The following is a 10,367-nucleotide window of genomic DNA, read 5'->3' on the forward strand; positions in this document are numbered from 1 at the left end:
TCTGGCTTCGCGCAGGCCCAGTGGCCTGAAACAAACGGCGAGGCGGGACCGTCTCGGCCCCTCTGATGGGCAGCCCGGCTGGCCAATGACAGTGCGGCGCTGCGGGCAGGAGGTGAGACCTCCGCCTGACGGGCAGGCGAGCTGCCCAATCAGACGAGGGAGGAAAGGGGGCTGATTCTGGAAGCCATTACGCCAGTGTCGCAGGGTGGAGGCCGTTGAGCGGGGTTTGCTGGGTGACTGCGGTACGCAATTTGCGTATCGTTGGCGGTGCCAAGGGGGGAGCGGGGGGGGGACGGTCACCTCCGGGCCCTAAGGGGCCTCGGGGCCCCCCTGTTGTCCCCGGCCCCGGGGGGTGAGTAGGCCTGGGGGGGCCCTGCCGCCCCTCGGCCCTACCCGGCCTCCCCCAGGGCTCCCTGGGCCCGGCCAGCTCCCCCCCCCCCCCCCCCCCGCCCTTGGCCTGCAGGTGTCCCTCAGTGTCCCCTCCTCGGTGCCCCCTGCCCCACCGTGGCTATGGCGTCCCCCCCGGCGCCCCCAGCCAAGAAGCGGAAGATGAACTTCTCGGAGCGGGAGGTGGAGATCATCGTGGAGGAGCTGGAGCGAGGCAAGCACCTCCTCATCAACCACTTCAACGCGGGCGTGCCCCTGGCCGCCAAGGCCGCCGCCTGGCACGACATCCTGCGCCGCGTCAACGCCGTGGCCACCTGCCACCGCGAGCTGCCCGAGGTCAAGAAGAAATGGTCCGACCTCAAGACCGAGGTGCGACGCAAAGTGGCCCAAGTCCGGGCTGCCATGGAAGGGGGAGGCGAGAGCCAGAACGGCAACGGCAACGGGCCGGAGAGCGAAGACCCCACGGGCACCGCCACCGCCCCCGTTATCCTCACCCCCATGCAGCAACGCATCTGCAACCTGCTGGGAGAAGCCACCATCATCAGTTTGCCGAGTGGGGACTGCAGCGGGGGTGACGGGACCGAGATACCCATCACCGCCTCGGCCACCACGGTCACCCTGACCCAGAGTGAGTGCTGCGCCCGCTGAAGAGGCCCCGGGCCGAGTTTGGAAGGTCATAGCGGGGTCCCGATACCCACCCGTGAGGCCTGTGCGGGGAAAGCCCCAGCAAAACGACACCATCCCCCCCCCTCCCCCCGAGTCTCTGTAATTAAAATGCTGTTCCCAGAATGTCCTCATGCTGGGGGGCAGTGGCTGCAAGATACGCACGTACTGAAAGTCAGCATTGATGGCCAGGCTCGTCCTTAAGAACAAGGGATGCCGGTATCCTTTGCATCTTGCAGATTGTTCAGTCCCTCTCTCTGGGAACAAAAGGAGGGGGAGGAACAACAGGGAACTACTGGAGAGAGTCCAGTGTAGGGCAACAAAGATGATTAAGGGATTGGAGCATCTCCCTTATGAGGAAAGGCTGAGAGAGCTGGGACTCTTTAGCCTGGAGAAGGGAAGGCTGAGGGGAGACCTTATTAATGCTTACAAGCATCTAAAGGGTGGCTTGAAGGAGGATGGAGCCAGACTCTCTTCAGTGGTTCCCAGTGACAGGACGAGGGGCAACGGGCACAAGCTGGAACGTAGGAAGTTCCACTCAAATATGAGGAAGAACTTCTTTCCGGTGAGGGTGACAGAGCCCTGGAACAGGCTGCCCAGGGAGGTCATGGAGTCCCCTTCTCTGGAGATTTTCAAGACCCACCTGGATGCAGCCCTGAGTGATGTGCTCTGGGCAACCCTGCTTTGGCAGGGGAGTTGGACTGGATGATCTCTAGAGGTACCTTCCAACTCTTGACAATTCCGTGATTCCATGAAAAGTCTCTGAGGCTGAATTCCCAGTCTGCCCCGAAGAGCAGCGGTCCTCTGACAAGCGCCATTCTGGGCCTTGTCTTGGCCCTTCTGTCAGTCGGGTAATTCCCCTTGGAAAGGTTGTTCTGAACTGGAGGTTGAGAAAGGATTTTGTCTAGACAGATAAGGCATGCCCCATGGCTTTGGACTGTACAGCCTTGACGGAAGCTGAGATGAGGGTGGAGTAGACTTAAATAGGTCATTTTGTGCATTGCTGTTCGTTGTATGTTATCTCACCGAACAGGCGCTATTCCTGTGATACTCATTCAATAGACCTGGAGATAAAAATCCCCATATCGCAGCTACTTCTTACCCCCTTTCTCTCCTTTGTTCTCAGTTCCTGCAGAGACAACCTACCACAGTCTGGAGGACGGGGTGGTGGAGTACTGCACAACTGAAGCCCCCACCACAGTCACGGCCGAAGCGCCCTTGGAGATGATGGCGCATCAACACGAAGTGTCTGCGAAACCCCAGGAGCTGAAAAGCCGAATTGCCCTGAACTCAGCCAAGCTCTTGCAGGAGCAGCGAGTGACCAACTTGCACGTGAAGGAGATCGCCCAGCACCTGGAGCAGCAGAATGACTTGCTGCAGATGATTCGGCGCTCTCAGGAGGTGCAGGCGTGTGCCCAGGAGCGACAGGCACAAGCCATGGAAGGAACCCAGGCGGCACTGAGTGCCCTCATCCAGGTCCTCCGCCCCATGATTAAGGACTTCCGTCGATTTTTGCAGAGCAATACACCCAGTCCGTCGGTCACCGCTGACCCCAGCCAGACGGGGCAGCAAGATGGCATGATCCAGTGAAAGAAACAGAGATGGGACATCTTTCTCGGGGGAAAAACCTGTCCGTGCTGCTGGTGGACACAGGGAGCGAGGGGTGGTAGCTCTTGTCAATGTGAAATGGCTCGCCTTGGAGTCTTGCTGAGCCTAAACAGCTTTCTCTGCTAATCTCATGCTAATCTGCCTATTCAGACTTGTCATACAGAGGCAGAGCAGGATGTGTAATAAACCAGGAACTTAACATTGGTTGCTTTAGTTCCTCAAACAATAGATTTATTAAAAAAAAAAAAAAAAAGACAGTTATTTTTTTATTTCTGTTTGGAAAAAGCTCTCTGAAGTACGACACCACTCTCTTTCTCTCTCTCAAGATCTAGAGCCTTTAACTGACTCCTAACGTGGAGAGTCTTGTTGCGATATCGCAGTACTGCAGCTGCCAAGGTACAGTTTTCATAAACGGTAGCGAAGGCATTTCTGTCTCTTGCTGAAAGCATTTACTGGAAACGTGGCACCGGATGTGGTACAACCTTCTCTCTGCACCGAGAGTTATGGATCCTGCTCTTGCAGCGTGACATCCAGCCCTTTCAGACCAGCACTGAGCCTACGTACATTTTAAATCCCACCCACGTGCCCTGAGGATAAAAATGGGATTAAAATAGTGCATTCACCTCATGTTCTATCTGCTCGCGGTTGTGAAATTTCACTATAAACTTGGCAGATGTGATGAAAATTTCATGTCTTGGTTACCAGATACTGTGCTGGGATACGTATCGGAAGCAACGCATTGCCTGTCTCAGCATAGTTAATCCACAAGGGCCTGGATGAGTTTCACGCAGGTGGGTGTAACAGGTGAAACTCCAGCTCTGTCTCATCTGCATAGTTTGTCACCTCCACGATACCTTCATCCATCAAAGTGGACCTGGACTGCAGAGCTTCAGCCGTGCATTAATTGCCAACAGCCTACTTTTAGGAGTTCGTTAGCCACTGGTTTAATTGAGTGAATTTTTGGAGCGTTATTTGGTTCTACTGGTGGCGGTGGTCTTTGGTCTGTACTGGTTAGGACTGGAAGTGAGTACAGCCATTCTTTGCTAGCTGGCTCCCAGTGGTGTTCTGAGGAACGGGTCTGAGGTTCACCACACTATTTCCTTCCCATTATACCAGGTAAAACAACATTGCAGCCACTTTTCTCTTCTTTGAGGTGCTCAGGCTGTAGGGCTTGGTCCTCGATGAGAAGGCTGCATTTCACGGGGTGATGAATGTGATTCTCACAGACTTGCAGTAACTTCATAAACATTTAGATGAAAAGCTCCACTTGTACATGTATGGAAGCAAACTTCCAAAAAAAAAAAATAGAAGGAAGCATAACTCTTCTCTTTGTACCTTGAAATGTGTCACATTTAATGGGCTTGTTGCTTGCCAGATATTGTTTTGAAATGGAACTTTTTCAGAGCTGGTATTTGCTTGCTGTTAAGTCTCCGTTAGGGCTGAGAAGTGGTGAGCAATGACTGATGAGGGAGTGAATTTGCACAATCAAATTAAACCTTTACACAGCCTTTTATGGGGGGAATGCTGGTGGGGGACCCCTGGTTAGAGCCGTGGGTGAAGAGGCCACCACTGCCTGTTTCTGGCCTTTACTCATCTCCTCTCGTCACCAAGTCTGATGGGGGAGAAGAGGACAGCGCGGTGACAAGGGGTTGGTCCCTGGAAGACTCCTGACCCTTTGGCACTGACATCTCTGCGCTGAGTCAGGGCAGTATCAGCTGCGTCTTCCCACCTCGTCCGGCATCTCACCGCGTGAGTAACACTCGCCTGACTCTTCCTCTTGGACTTTGTGGAATCAAATCAATTGCTCGATTGACATTTATTTTTAAAGTGAAAACTATGTCGTATGTGTTGGTTTACCTCATTTGTGTAATGATCTCTCCTTTACAAATATGAATTTTAATTTAAAAAAAGTGTTTTTTTGGTAAACAGGCTGTTTGAATTCCTCAGCATGCTCCCGGGCAAAAAGTTTACAAGTTTGCCACACAGAATCCAACGAAAGCCGTGAACAGCCACGCGCCACAGTAGCCTTTTCTTTTTCGTGAACTTTGTGCCCTTGTATTTACATAATTACAGTCTTTTTTTTTTTTTTCCCAAATAACAGCTTTTACAGCCTTACCTTGCAGCACTAGTTATTTCACTGTGTATGACAGATTACCAGAGTACATAAATCTCGCAGCTGCTCAGAAGATGCCACAATAGCCTAAAATGATGGATGAAGTACCAGCCTTTGGCTTTAAATTGCAGTGTACATTTTTTCAGTGACTAAGCACGTAAGCTGTGTTACTGTTTCGTAGGAGTAAATGTGTTGCTCTTGGAACCACCTATTTTTCTTGTCTTTTCAGGATAAATATAGAGCTTAGTCAAGCCAGCAGCATTCAGGTGCAAGTTCCGCGTACACATTTTTTGTCTCATTAAAAAGATGTAGCAACATTTTAAATACAGGGTGAGCACCGTGATGAGGGGCTTGGTTGTTGCTCACGACGAGGTCATCAAACTTGGGAAGGGAGAGAGAAAAATGTCCCTTAAAGTCAAAACCAGGAGGAAGAGGTAAACAGGGCACTTAAAGGGTGAATATATACACGGGGTATTCAGCTGAACGGGGAACTGGTGCCCAAGGAGAACAGAAGCTGAGGACTAACACCAAAAGATGTTCATTTGTGTTCCTCTACTGTAGCCAGAGATTTATATTCAGCATCCAGAGCAGGAAAGAGCCGTGGGGGGATGTTCTGCCACAGGGTGGTGGAGTGAGGGCGAGCAGCAGGGCAACGAGTGGCATCCTTCGTACCTGCTGGAGGAAGAGAAGTTTGGTGGAGGGCTCTTGGTGGGTCAGAAAATGGACTTTGCAGCAATAAGAGGCACCACTGGCTGCCTCAGGAGCAAAACTGCTGTTTGACGTGTGCAGCTCAGGCGCGACTTTCCAGGAGGTGGCACTGTGCAATGGGGCAAGGCACGGGGACCCTGGGCCGCGGCAAAGTACTGCCCAGTGTCCAGCCCCGAGAGGATGGTCCCAGAAATTACTCTCATCGTCCAGACCTTCTGTGATCCTCCTTGCTCCTCTCACTGATGAATCTTCTCAGGACTGAGAGCCCCAGAGAGGAAGAAATTCAAAGGGCACAGCTCAGGGATTAGGAATCCTCGGGCCTGTAGCCCGAGGAAAGTCCGGATGCCTGGGAACACAAACTGGGTCCTTCTGCTTCCCACAAACACGGGGAGAGGACACAGAGATGTCAGGAGCTTACAGCTCTTTGGGGTCAGTTTACCACAGAATCGATCAGGCAGCACAAAATTAAAAAAAAAAAAAAAAAAATCACAAATTCTTTAATTGTAGGTAAAAGGGCAGGTTTTAAGATTTTTAAAAGACGTATAAACATGTCAGTATCCCACGAGTACAGCGCACTGCCATAGCTACATCACAGTTCTGGGAGCAGATCCCTGCCGAGGGATGGAATGATATCATCTGCATCCTCACCTAAATTACCTTTGCCTCCTCCGGCATGTTTTTAAAGTTTGTCAAGCCTGTTTTGACACAGCACTGTTCTGGGGTTTTGTGTGGTTTTTTTCCTGTTGCCATCTACAAGATTATTGCCAGCAGGTACTGTCAGCACAAGTGTGGCCTGCTAAGTACGAAAATTGAAGCATTTAAGATTCTTTGTCTTTCTTGAAAGCGTCACACAAATGATCGGCACAGCTTCCAGGCTGCGTTTTAGCGAGCGGAAACAAAGCCCACATCACCTGCAAACTGGGCTCCAGCCCTGGGGCCCCAGCCCCGCAAGGTGAGGAAGCCAAGGGAGAAGCCCAGCTCCAGCAGGGACAGTTTCTGTTACCTCTGCCACCTTGGATCTCAAATTAGAGGTTGCCGTGTCAAGTGGGAACCACAGACTTACAGTTTTGGGGTAACAGCGGCATTTGTGGGGCTGGAGACAGAAGCACGGCACCAGTGGGAGAGCCCAGGCCAGCAGGTCTCTTGTCCAGCAGAGCACCGAAGGCAACACCTGGGATACAGACACAGGGATAACACTTAATAAACACAACAAGCCTGGAGGCAAAGCGGGTTCCAGTCGGCAGATTTGGGAAGGGGCAAACCAGCTCCCATTCCACCCATAGGCCTCCCGGAAAGAAGCAGCGGAGAGTCCTCCTGCACGTTCCCAGGACACATTGGAGTAGATATGGAAACCAGTAAACAAAAAAAAAGCCAGGCAGCTGGATTTTCAGGTCTGACCGCATATTTGGGGAAAGGAATCCACCGACTCCAGATTCCTGTGCTCCCTTTGTCTCTGCCAATAACAGGATCCCCCCTCCTGGCAGGCCAGAAACCCACCGGGCAGGTGTGTCCTTCCCACGTCCAACAGGAAACCCAGCCTGGCACAGAAAGTGAAACAGTTCTGGCCTTTGTGATGATGAGTTCAGTTAAATATGGAACTAGAGAAAAACACAAGCAGATCAAAGTAGAGCTTGCAGCCTGTTATTAAATTAAGCCGAGAAGACGCAAGCCTGGAATAACTCCATAGGATAATCCCATGGAATGGGAATAGGTACCCATTCCCCTCACAGGGGTTCCAGCAGCCTGCACGCTGCAGACAGGGCTCACGCCGCTGCCATGTCCTGCCCCAGGTGGGGGCTGCGACCCCTGCCCCGTTTAGGGAACTCCCCAGCCTGGGTCTGCCCCCCAGCTCTGGGGAAGGCTCCCGTGCAGCCCCTCAGAGGGGGTGCTTGGCCACCATCAGCGCAAAGACCACCTTTACAGCATAAAGTGTGGTGCGATAATCTTTTCTTTTTGGATGACGAGGCTGAAAGCTCATTAAAGCTATTATAACAGAGGTTGCAGGTGTAACAGAAGAGGGCCATTACTGTGTTCACACTGTTGCAGCAATGTGTATAATTTACTTTTCAAACTTTAATCATTTGGCTGCTAGGACAAATGGATTAGAGTGATGATGTTTTCCAGAGGAAGACGCTGATGATGTAGTTTACAGGGCTTGATGTATCTGGGATTCTTCTGGGATAAGAGACAGGATTTGCTGGCTCACCAAACACATTACAGAACGCATCTCACTTCACCTCGCTAAGTTTTGTCCCTTCTGAATTTATCTTGCCTTGTTTCTACTCTGCTGCTTTATCTCAATCCTGGAAGTGAGGAGGGAGAAGGCAAGAAAAGCCATCTCTTTTCCTGCTCACTCGCAGTCCCAAGGCGAGCAGAGAGGAGAGATCCCAGCCCCTGGCTGGCGGGACACACCTCGGGTGACAGCAGAGGTGAGGCCCAGACTTAACTGCAGAGCCCAAACTCATAAATTGTCCCAGACTGATAAGACGATGCCCTGAGACAGCAAAAGTTGAGGAAGTGGCGGCGGCACCAAGGGAGCGGCATCAGGAGAGGCTTAGGTCAGGGAGAGCATGGGGCAGGGACGTGGCCGAGGCTCACAGAGCAGAGGTGAGGTGGGCATGGCAGGGCCAAAGTCGTAAAAGAGAAATCAAGAGCATTTCGGTATGGGGTAAGCAGAATCAACATATATCAGAGCGCCCTGTTCACACACACAGCTCCTTTGTGAATGGATTGGACCCGGATCGGAAAATAAAGCCAGCGGGATGGTGGATGGATGGAAATACCCTACAGCCACATCCCCTCTGCGGTGCCTCCATGGGGCTCACTCACCCACATTGACACCTTTCCCAGCAGGGCACGTGTGCAGAGGAGCACTGTCCCTTTAAAAAACGTGAATTTCCTCAGAAATAATTATGCAGCACAAACACAGAAAAATCAACAGGGTGAATTTCGAACTAATAAAGATTTAATCTCTAAGTCATGAGACTGCGTTTGTTAGGAAAATATACATACCCCTGAGAATCCAGCTACGGTTGCTATATTACACACTGTTCAGCAGTTCACTGGGCATTTTTCCAAATCCGTTTATTTTTAACATCAGTCACATTATTCAATTAATTATAAAAACACTGAGGTTTTCAAGAGATGTTTCTGATAAAACTGTAAACATGCGTGAGAACAGTAAGGATTACAGTCTCTGTAAACCTTAGCATTTGAGGCTGTTGCTATAAACAAGAGAAGTCCTCCGAGGAGGTTATTTATCAGAGTGAATCATACCAGATAACACACGGCCTCCTCCCACACCACAAACAGAAACATCGTTTGTCCTTTACCTAGTGATGGAAGCGAAAGATCGACATGTCTGTCAGCGGTACACTCAGGGAATGAGAAGTGTGAGGGACTGGGCTGGATTCTTCAGATGCTTCCAGCATTTAAGCATCCCAGCTTGGCAAATATTAAATATTTAGCAGGCTGAGCTCTTCCCAGTAAACTGAGAAACAGAAAGAAGAAAACTCAACCCATCTCTGGCAATGTCTCGAAGCCTTGAAAACACCAGATGATATCAACTGATGGAACAATTCAAGCTCTGCCTTTAAAAGTAGCCCCCACAAACCCTGCTGTATGGGAAGACTGATCTCTCCTGTGTTGGTTTCACTGTACCAATATGAAATGTTTTTCCCAACCCAAAGTCCGTGTATCTGCTTAACCTGGTAAGCAAGAATCATAACAACACATTAATCCAGTTTTTAACTTTTATCCAAGTACCTTGCTGTGTACTTTCCTAGCAGAGTATTTTTTTAAAGACTCACATTGTGGGAGAATTATTTGATAGCTCTGATATTGTCTGCATAGATGGAGAAGATTAAAGGCAAGGAGTCTGGGCATCAAAGCCTGGCAAAGAGAGTGAGGACTCCCAGGCTTTCATCCAAGTTTTGCCAGACATGCAAATCAGCCTTGGGAAAAGTCCCTCCCATATAAACCTCAACTTCTCTGCCACAGGGACTCTTAGGCACATCCCAAACTTTAAAAAATAGGCAAATCATGTTGATGATTGCAGACTCCTTCAGGACAAGGAGAGACATTTTGTTCTGCTTGCCCTTAAACGATGGAATCCTGCCTAACCAGGGATCCCAGCCACGGCACAGGACACGGCAGCAGCACATTAATAACAGGGAGCCATTTTGATGAAGAGATGTGTGTTACTGGTTGCCACATCTCACACGTGGAGGGTGAGACTCCAGCTCCCGGCCCTGCCTCACGCTGCCCGCGGGGGTGTGTGGTGCCAGGGCCTCCCTCCCACTGCAGGCCAGCCAGCCCAGGCACTGCTGGTCAGCCTGACCCATGGCCCGCTGTGTGGCATCTGGAGGCGCAGGCCTGAGGACAGGGTGGCCACACCACTGAAGAGCAACGTGCCTGCAGCACGTGGGACATACCTGTCGAAGGGATGTCACCGGGGAGCCACTTGGGCAGAAGGCACTGGGACAGGGGCAGGGTAAGGGGTCCTGGATGTCATGGGGCACTGCTGAAGAGGACACAGAGACCACCTCTGTCACAGCTGCCTCTCCCATCACCTCAGGCAGGGACACCTCAACTGCAGGCTGCAGGGGCCAAGGCCTGTCATCCCCTCAGCCAGACCCGCACACTCCAGTGCCAGCTCGGGGCCGCTCGGCCTGAGGAGGGGCTACAAGACACTCCGGGGGGCTGGAAGGCCCGAGGGACCCCTGGGCCCGGCAGCCACACGACTAGCCAGGCCGCGCTTTCGCCACCCTCCCCATCGAGGCGACAGCGGGTCCACCGCAGAGCCCCCCGCTTCCCGCCCACCCCCTCAACCAGGAGGCGGGCCTTGCTCGAACCGACAGCCTTCGCCTCCAATCCCCGCGCTCTCTTC

At 51.7% G+C, this 10,367-nt stretch overlaps 1 protein-coding gene across 1 annotated transcript; it reads left to right on the forward strand.

The window, feature by feature from the left end:
- The first annotated feature begins 510 nt into the window (after positions 1–510).
- NAIF1 (nuclear apoptosis inducing factor 1) lies at positions 511–2,894 on the forward strand. Its single transcript, XM_074161245.1, has 2 exons — positions 511–1,015; positions 2,177–2,894. The coding sequence occupies exons 1-2, from the start codon at positions 511–513 to the stop codon at positions 2,638–2,640; spliced, it is 969 nt and encodes a 322-aa protein (XP_074017346.1). The 3' UTR covers positions 2,641–2,894.
- The last annotated feature ends 7,473 nt before the right edge of the window (positions 2,895–10,367 follow it).

This window comes from Numenius arquata, chromosome 19 (assembly GCF_964106895.1).
Source record: "Numenius arquata chromosome 19, bNumArq3.hap1.1, whole genome shotgun sequence".
NCBI lineage: Eukaryota > Metazoa > Chordata > Aves > Charadriiformes > Scolopacidae > Numenius > Numenius arquata.

What these genes read in the sequence shown, in the direction of transcription:
- NAIF1 (XM_074161245.1), top strand. Translation starts at nt 511, where the DNA reads ATGGCGTCCCCCCCGGCGCCCCCAGCCAAGAAGCGGAAGATGAACTTC. An exon ending in CACGGTCACCCTGACCCAGA is followed by an intron (nt 1,016 to 2,176) that starts GTGAGTGCTGCG and finishes CTTTGTTCTCAG; the next exon opens with TTCCTGCAGAGACAACCTAC.